At 49.1% G+C, this 9,547-nt stretch overlaps 3 protein-coding genes across 3 annotated transcripts; all 3 read left to right on the plus strand.

Moving 5' to 3' along the window:
- The first annotated feature begins 637 nt into the window (after positions 1–637).
- On the plus strand, positions 638–1,418 carry PV09_09559 (uncharacterized protein). Its single transcript, XM_016363636.1, has one exon. The coding sequence runs from the start codon at positions 865–867 to the stop codon at positions 1,357–1,359; it is 495 nt and encodes a 164-aa protein (XP_016208549.1). The 5' UTR covers positions 638–864; the 3' UTR covers positions 1,360–1,418.
- Positions 1,419–5,699: 4,281 nt separating this feature from the next.
- Positions 5,700–5,996, plus strand: PV09_09560 (uncharacterized protein; the record flags this gene model as incomplete). The annotated part of the gene is made up of 1 exon (XM_016363637.1): positions 5,700–5,996. The coding sequence occupies one exon, from the start codon at positions 5,700–5,702 to the stop codon at positions 5,994–5,996; it is 297 nt and encodes a 98-aa protein (XP_016208550.1).
- A 386-nt stretch (positions 5,997–6,382) lies between these two features.
- Positions 6,383–7,527, plus strand: PV09_09561 (uncharacterized protein). Its single transcript, XM_016363638.1, has 2 exons — positions 6,383–6,804; positions 6,854–7,527. Exon 2 carries the CDS (start codon positions 7,014–7,016, stop codon positions 7,386–7,388), a length of 375 nt encoding a protein of 124 aa, XP_016208551.1. The 5' UTR covers positions 6,383–6,804; positions 6,854–7,013; the 3' UTR covers positions 7,389–7,527.
- Positions 7,528–9,547: the final 2,020 nt, after the last annotated feature.

The raw sequence follows: 9,547 nt of genomic DNA on the forward strand, positions 1-9,547 counted from the left end.
CTCTCTGTAGGTGGAGGCTGAGATGGTGTGTGTTAGGAATACTTTCCCAATGCCGACTGGCTTCACTAATGTAAACCACTTCGGAAGGGTTTAGCTAGGGTGCCCCACGGTAGCAGTATATACCGTACCGTACTGTTCGGTACGGTATATGGTACGGTAAACGGTACGGTATCACCATACCAGATACTGTCAATGTCTGTGCGGAAGATCACGGGAACGATGAATGGTGCATAAGTAAGATCGTAAACCTGCTTAGTTCATTGTATGCTGTCTTGACTGATGGATTGTCAGGTCGTTCTCCTGTCCCCTACCCCTGGCTCTCCTCTCTTATTTAGCCAGCGTTTGCTTATGTCACGTGATACTTGGTATGTGCTTAGGCTGACAACGGTATGGCTGCTGAGATTTGTCCTACAGGATTTGAGATTTGCCCTACAAATGAGATTTGTCCTACACGCTACTTGTAAAATAAAATAATCGCCTAATAAAGCCTAGTAAACTCATTCTGCCGTAATACCAGCGCGACGCGTCTATAAATTATAAACTTCAATATTCTTATAGTAGCTATAATGGATGGAATCTGTGCGCCTTCAGACAATCTTTATGCCTCCTATAATGAGGCTTACAATGCGCTAAAGAGCCATGGTATACAGCATGGCTACGGCTTTGTACTCAAGCTGAGTAGACCCACTCATTCCAACACCAAGACGCGATACTACTACCACTGCGATCGATTTAAAAAGTACCAATCAACAGCAACAACTTTTAGTATAAGTACGCGCTCAATAGGATGTCCTTTTAGGCTCACTATCTTCAAAACAAATGACGACCAATGGAAGCTAGAGGTTCTAGAAAGGCACCATAACCATGCTCCAATCGCTCAATCCCACCGCGCATAACATCTATCGTAAGCGTACACAAGGACAAAAAGATACAACCAAGGCAATGACACATGCTGGTGTTAGACCAATGCAGATTATGGCTGCGCTTCAAAAGGAGGATCCAGATACACTAGTCTCAGCGACCGACATCCGCAGTGAGGGAAAGGCAATCAGAGAGAAGCACCTAAATGGAAGGAGCCCAATCGAGACACTACTGGATGACCTATCTACATCAGATTGGGTCTTTACTCTCAAGAGGGATTCAGATAACCATGTGCAATGCCTCTTCTTTACGCATCAGAAGCAGATTGAGCTCCTACTTGCAAACCCGGATGTCCTTCTGATGGAGAAACCCCCTCAGAGGAGGAGAGTCCCCTGCGAAGCTTCGAGTCTACATCAAGCTCTTCAGAAGAAGATATTGACGCACAAATTGAGGCATTCCGAGCAGAAAATGCGAGGCTCGAAAAGGTTAAAGAGTTGAAGCGACTCTAGACCTTGAACCAAGCGCTGCGAAGTAGTGTCGAGTCCGAAATCCAAAACCATGCCTCCAGCAACCCCCCCATACTAAATGAGATTACGCTCGCCAAGCTCACCGACTTTCAGCCTAAGGAGCTACCTGAGTACTATGGTAAGAACACACGAGAACATCGAGAGTGGTTCCAGGCCGCAGAGAATGCGTTTCGCCTGGCACCTCGCAGGTTCTGGAATGATACTATCAAGGTAGCATGCTGCGCCCAGTCACTTCGCGGTACACCGGCGAGGAGCTGGAACAACCATGTCGAGGTGCACCCAGAGTTCGCGTCTTCATGGGAGAAGTATAAGACTTTTCTCCTAGACCTCATCGAGGCGCCGGAGAGTCGCGAGCTACACGTAGCATTGGCGTATCAACATGCGGAACAGAAGCCAGGGCAGACGACCCAGCAGTTCTACCAATACCTCCTTAGCCTCGAGCGTCAAATCAATGAGGACTTCTCTGAGAATCAGCGAAGGTTTCACCTGCTGGCTCGCCTGCGCCCCGAACTGAGAGAGCAGCTGAACTACTACCAAGATATGCCTAAGATCTGTGACGCTATCGTCGCACTGGCGACACGTATAGAAGGCCTAGGCAAGAAGAGGATTGGAGCGGCTACCGACAAGGAAGCCAGTGGGAAAATCCGAAAATTGAATTCAAGTAACACCTATGACACTGAATCGACATCAGAACACCACAAGATCGGAGGCTACGCGCAAGAGTCCTCTCAGGCACGGACCCCAGAGCATAGCCGACCCTCATGCTTCATATGCAAGACACCAGGACACTTAGCACGAGACTGTCGTAAGGCAAGTCCAACCAAGCCAGGTGCATCGCCGGGTAACCCGCTGGGAAAAGACCAGGGGGCGTCTTCGGACCCACAGAAGGCGCCCTAATCCAAACCATTGTGGGTACGACGGAGCGACTACGAGGAGACGTCGTGAAGCGCAAGGCATTACGTACCTCGGGTGCCCTTATCCTTCCAGATGGCGAAATGGTCGTCGAGACCACGTTAGACACAGGGGCAGAGTTGAATGTTATCGACCCTAAGCTTGCAATGCAACTACGACTCCCTACCGCAGATATAGCGCTACCTAAGGGTCCTGCACGGGGAAGCGGAGAACGTGCATATTGTTATGGAGCCTACTTGGTAAGTTGGGAAGCAACCGACTCACGAGGACGACGGAGACGAGGCACGCATGTGGCGTACGGTCTAGAGCACGTCGGATCCCCCTTGATACTAGGTATGCCGGGCCTCCATGACCAAAAGATCGTATGTGACCCAGAGCAAGGGTCATGGCACTTCAAAAGCGAAGGGCCCACGATCAATCTGATTCGAGAAGACGAAGTCGAAGAGCATGCGCGGGAGAGCGAGTACATCCTTGTGGTATATGAAAACTCCTTCCTCACGGAGGACGAGGAGGACGAGGATGAAACACAATCAACTCCCATGCTACCCACAACCTATACGGAATACGCAGACGTCTTTGACGAAGAAGCCGCGGTAGCACAACCAACTCACCCAGAAGCAGAGCATGCAATCGAAACAACATCGACACCGCCCTACGGTCCCATATACCCGTAGAGCGCGCGTGAATTAGAAGAACTAAGGCGATACATCGTCGAGGCGAAGGCGAATGGCTGGATCCGCGATAGCACCAGCCCGGCAGGCTCTCCCATCCTCTTCGTACCTAAGGCTGATGGGAGCCTGCGCCTCTGCGTCGACTATCGAGGGCTGAACCGAGTCACGGTCAAGAATCGTCACCCCTTACCACTGATCTCCGAAATCATAGACCGTCTCAGTGGCGCAAAAGTATTTACGAAATTGGACCTGAAGTGGGCATACCATCGCATTCGCATTAGACGAGGCGATGAATGGAAGACGGCGTTTCGCACGCGCTACGGACACTACGAGTACCTAGTGATGCCGTTCGGGTTAGCTAATGCACCAGCAACCTCCCAGGCTTTCATCAATAAGGCCTTAGAGGGCTTGGTGGATACCATTTGCATTATCTACCTTGATGATATCATTATCTACTCAGCAGACCCTAGCGAGCACGAGGCGCATGTAAAGATGGTGCTAGATCGCTTACGAACCTACAGGCTATACTGCAATTTGAAGAAGTGCTCGTTCGCTCAAAAGAAATGCACCTTCTTGTGGTATATCATCAGCCCCAACGGGGTGGAGATGGATCCTCGCAAGGTGGACGCCATAATCTCATGGCCCAGCCCTAAGTCGTACCCGGAGCTGCAGACCTTTCTCGGGTTTTGTAACTTCTATCGACGGTTCATCTACGGGTACTCGAAGCTGACTACACCACTTACTAACCTCCTCAAAGGAAGTGTGAACGGTCGGAAAGAGGGTCCTTTCATTTGGGATAGCTAGGAGGAGGAGGCGTTTCGCAAGCTTATCAAGGCCTTCACCATAGCCCTAGCGTTTGCTCATTTCGACCCAGCGAGACGCATCCGTGTCGAAACAGACGCATCCGCGTTTGCGGCAAGCGCAGTACTATAACAGTTGAATGAAGAGACAGGGATATGGCATCCTGTGGCCTTTTGGTCGCGGAAGCTCACACCGGCTGAGCGAAACTACATGACACACGATCAAGAGTTGCTCGCAATTGTGGCGGCATTTAGGCACTGGCGACACTACCTTGAAGGTAACGCACACCCGATCGAGGTGATCACTGATCATCAAAACCTCACGGGCTTCGCCAGGGTCAAGCAGCTGAACGGCCGACAAGCCAGATGGGCTATGGCTCTATCAGCATACGACTTCACGATTTCGCACCGTGCGGGTAAACTTAACCCTGCCGATGCGCCGTCGAGGAGACCAGACTACAATGATGCGGAAAAAGCCGCAAATCTGATGTTACCAACATTGTTCACAAAATTGGCCATAGAGCCAGAGAGAACTGTCGTGGGCGCCCTATTGGCACGGTCTACAAGCGCTACGTAAAGGCGAGCCGCCGGCACAATAGATCTACAGAGTTTCCTTCTACCAGTTAGTACTGGGGGAGATGACCTGCAAAGTGCGGGTAGGGAGCCAATGATGCTCCGGAGCGACGTCAGAGAGGCGTTAGCTCAAGAAAATGCATATACTATGAGTACCAACTCAACAAGAAGATTAGTCGCTGAAGCACAAGCCCAGAGCGCCGAAGCGCAAGAATTGCGCCGGCAAATTGAAAAGGGCGAAGCGACGAAGCGCTGGGCGCTGAAGGATGATCTGATCATGCACTCGGATCGCTTGTTCGTGCCTCCAGTACGCGTATTGCGAGATGAGCTATTGAGAAGGCATCATGATGATCCCTACGCAGGCCATTTTGGAGTATTGCGGACGGCCGAGCTGCTTAGACGCAAGTACTACTGGCAGCGTATGGGTGAAGACGTCGGCACGTACGTACGAAGCTGCGACGTGTGTCAGAAGACAAAAGTTAAGCGGCATAAGCCCTACGGGGTAATGCAAACACTTCCAATACCAAAGAGACCATGGAAAGAAATTGCTCTTGATTTCATGAGCGGCATACCCATTAGCATGCGAGGCGGCGTCGCCTATGATGCAATACTTGTGGTCGTATGCAGGTTTTCAAAAATGGCATTGTATTTTGCAGTCCAAAAGTCAATTACTGCCCCTGAGGTTGCAGACCTGCTCATATACCTAGTTTTTGCAAGATTTGGCTTTCCAGGAGGCATTGTATCTGACAGAGATCCCAGGTTCACATCCGAATTTTGGTCGGAACTCTGCTACTACGCGAAAGTGATGACTAAGCACAGCCTTTCACCCACAAACAGACGGTCAAACAGAAAGGCAAAACCAAACACTACAAGAATATCTGAGAGCATTCGGCGCAATGTGCCAAACAGAGTGGGCAAAGCGCCTGTGTATCGCTGAGTTTGCGTACAATAATTCCTATCGAGCAGATTTGAAGTGCTCACCATTTCACGCAGTCTATGGGTATGATCCCGACATGGACCTGGACACTGAGGACAGTGCCTATAAGGAGAGGGTGCCAGCAGCGAAAGAAAGGATATAGGGTATAATTGAATTACGCAAATCACTGCAATAATACCTACGAGACGCCTCTGAAAAGCAGGCGAAGTATTACAATAAGAACCACCAACCTAAAGAATTCTGAAAAAATGACTTGGTGCTAATTTCCACGAAGAATCTTCGCACGCGAGACGCAAGTAAGAAGCTGGCGCAGCAATTCATGGGTCCTTTTCGAGTGGACGAACCCATTGGTAGTCAAGCCTATAGAGTACATCTACCAATAAACTCCAAGATACATAACGTATTCCATGTCTCTGTGATGGAGCCTTACCATCGCCGCAAAGGCGAACAGGACATCCTACCACCGCCAGAACTGGAGGATGAAGATGAGTATGAAGTGGAAGAAATCCTCGATGAACAGCGACGGCAAGGCGCCTTCTGGTACAAGGTGAGGTGGAAAGGCTGGCCAGAAGAGTATGATCAATGGCTACCACAAGAGAATCTCGAAAACGCACAAGAACTATTACGACAGTTTAAGCAAAAAAGAGCACAGGCAAATACAAACCGCAGACGACGCGGAGGCGAGCCACGCAAGAGGAGCACCCGCATAAAATAAAATAATTAATCCATTACTACTGATAGTACTGCTATAAGGACACCTAGAAATCCGGGTAATTCAGAAGGCAGAAGGCTCAGATCTGAGAAGATACATCCAAGCTCAAGACGAAGTGAATGGAAGAGAGCGTTGATGCGAAATCAAGGCGTACCAACTCAAGTGGCGAGGACGCCACTTTGGGGAGGGGAAGGCAATTGTCACGTACGGGGTGATCACGGCGTGGCACAGGCGCCACGACAGCACAGGGATCACGAGAACAACACATACTTGCAGACACCTCGAGCTTGGCAATGTATAGCTGGTGTGGTATTAAGGCACACGTGACTACTTCGTACACATATATTTAAGGCAGTTCAGAGGAGAGACTCTCAGGAGCTAGCGGATATTCTTGAATCAAACTATCTATCTCACACTTCTATCACCAATCCCTTACAGTACGTACCGGACAAACAAGTATAAGCTCCCACTGTTACATATACTTGGCTGTACCAACCTACAGACCTTCTCTGCAGGCTTCTGCTTCCTTCACAACGAGACGGAGTTGGACTATCATTAGGCAATCTCAAACTTTATTCTTAAGACAGGAGCACTACAGCCACGCGTATTCATCAGCGACCAGGAAGAGGCACTAAAGCTTGCGGCCATTAGTCAATTTCCAGGGGTCCCACAGCTCCTCTGCGTGTGGCATATTAATAAGAATGTGCAGACAAAAGCTCAGCAGACCCGGCAAGATGCTGAAGGTACAACAAAAGAGGAAAAGCAGGCGATCTCAGCACAACGAACTCAATTCATGAAGCGCTGGAATCAGGTGCAGCCTCTACTGATAGCCTTAAAGCTGTTTATATTAACTAGAGTAGGTCGTCTTTGCAAAGCAGCCACTCACAATTCACACTCAAATGGAATGAGCTACTCAGAGACTATGCTGATCAGCGAGAACTTTGCGAATACCTGACTAATAACCAATGGAATACACGTCATCAATGGGCAGCTGCTTGGACGTCTCAGTACCGGCACTATATGACAATTACAAGCTCTCCTATCGAAGGAATGCATAAAGTCCTAAAGGACTACCTTATGACTTCACAGGGTGACCTCCTACATGTTGTTGGGAGAATCGAGCAGATGGTTCAGTGCCAGTATAACAAGTATAGGAAGGAAATTGCTTCTGCAAAGCATAGCCTCAAGTTCAAGCATAGCCTAGAGGCTATGCCATTCCTACCTCCTAGGATCCATAAGGTTATTACGCCACCAGCAATCGACCACATTAGAGAACAAGATCTACTTCGCCAAAAGGAAACAAAACCACGTCAAGGCGGGTATTCTTGTTCTGGCCTCGTTCAGAAGACGAACGGTCTTCCTTGCCATCATATAATACAAATTATAATACTGTAAGGGATGGGTGATAGAAGTGTGAGATAGTTTGATTTAAGAATATCCGCTAGCTCCTGAGAGTCTCTCCTCTGAGCTGCCTTAAATACATAGGTGCAAAGTAGTCACGTGTACCTTACTACCGCACCGGCTATACATTGTCAAGCTCAAGGTGTCTGTAAACGCTATGCGTTGTCAAGCTCGAGGTGTCTGCAAGTATGTGTTGTTCTCGTGATCCCTGTGCTGTCGTGGCGCCTGTGCCACGCCGTGATCACCCCGTACGTGACAATTGCCTTCCCCTCCCCAAAGTGGCGTCCTCGCCACTTGAGTTGGTACGCCTTGATTTCGCATCAACGCTCTCTTCCATTCACTTCGTCTTGAGCTTGGATGTATCTTCTCAGATCTGAGCCTTCTGCCTTCTGAATTACCCGGATTTCTAGGTGTCCTTATAGCAGTACTATCAGTAGTAATGGATTAATTATTTTATTTTATGCGGGTGCTCCTCTTGCGTGGCTCGCCTCCGCGTCGTCTGCGGTTTGTATTTGCCTGTGCTCTTTTTTGCTTAAACTGTCGTAATAGTTCTTGTGCGTTTTCGAGATTCTCTTGTGGTAGCCATTGATCATACTCTTCTGGCCAGCCTTTCCACCTCACCTTGTACCAGAAGGCGCCTTGCCGTCGCTGTTCATCGAGGATTTCTTCCACTTCATACTCATCTTCATCCTCCAGTTCTGGCGGTGGTAGGATGTCCTGTTCGCCTTTGCGGCGATGGTAAGGCTCCATCACAGAGACATGGAATACGTTATGTATCTTGGAGTTTATTGGTAGATGTACTCTATAGGCTTGACTACCAATGGGTTCGTCCACTCGAAAAGGACCCATGAATTGCTGCGCCAGCTTCTTACTTGCGTCTCGCGTGCGAAGATTCTTCGTGGAAATTAGCACCAAGTCATTTTTTCAGAATTCTTTAGGTTGGTGGTTCTTATTGTAATACTTCGCCTGCTTTTCAGAGGCGTCTCGTAGGTATTATTGCAGTGATTTGCGTAATTCAATTATACCCTATATCCTTTCTTTCGCTGCTGGCACCCTCTCCTTATAGGCACTGTCCTCAGTGTCCAGGTCCATGTCGGGATCATACCCATAGACTGCGTGAAATGGTGAGCACTTCAAATCTGCTCGATAGGAATTATTGTACGCAAACTCAGCGATACACAGGCGCTTTGCCCACTCTGTTTGGCACATTGCGCCGAATGCTCTCAGATATTCTTGTAGTGTTTGGTTTTGCCTTTCTGTTTGACCGTCTGTTTGTGGGTGAAAGGCTGTGCTTAGTCATCACTTTCGCGTAGTAGCAGAGTTCCGACCAAAATTCGGATGTGAACCTGGGATCTCTGTCAGATACAATGCCTCCTGGAAAGCCAAATCTTGCAAAAACTAGGTATATGAGCAGGTCTGCAACCTCAGGGGCAGTAATTGACTTTTGGACTGCAAAATACAATGCCATTTTTGAAAACCTGCATACGACCACAAGTATTGCATCATAGGCGACGCCGCCTCGCATGCTAATGGGTATGCCGCTCATGAAATCAAGAGCAATTTCTTTCCATGGTCTCTTTGGTATTGGAAGTGTTTGCATTACCCCGTAGGGCTTATGCCGCTTAACTTTTGTCTTCTGACACACGTCGCAGCTTCGTACGTACGTGCCGACGTCTTCACCCATACGCTGCCAGTAGTACTTGCGTCTAAGCAGCTCGGCCGTCCGCAATACTCCAAAATGGCCTGCGTAGGGATCATCATGATGCCTTCTCAATAGCTCATCTCGCAATACGCGTACTGGAGGCACGAACAAGCGATCCGAGTGCATGATCAGATCATCCTTCAGCGCCCAGCGCTTCGTCGCTTCGCCCTTTTCAATTTGCCGGCGCAATTCTTGCGCTTCGGCGCTCTGGGCTTGTGCTTCAGCGACTAATCTTCTTGTTGAGTTGGTACTCATAGTATATGCATTTTCTTGAGCTAACGCCTCTCTGACGTCGCTCCGGAGCATCATTGGCTCCCTACCCGCACTTTGCAGGTCATCTCCCCCAGTACTAACTGGTAGAAGGAAACTCTGTAGATCTATTGTGCCGGCGGCTCGCCTTTACGTAGCGCTTGTAGACCGTGCCAATAGGGCGCCCACGACAGTTCTCTCT

This window comes from Verruconis gallopava (genome assembly GCF_000836295.1).
Source record: "Verruconis gallopava strain CBS 43764 unplaced genomic scaffold supercont1.80, whole genome shotgun sequence".
In the NCBI taxonomy this organism is placed as follows: domain Eukaryota; kingdom Fungi; phylum Ascomycota; class Dothideomycetes; order Venturiales; family Sympoventuriaceae; genus Verruconis; species Verruconis gallopava.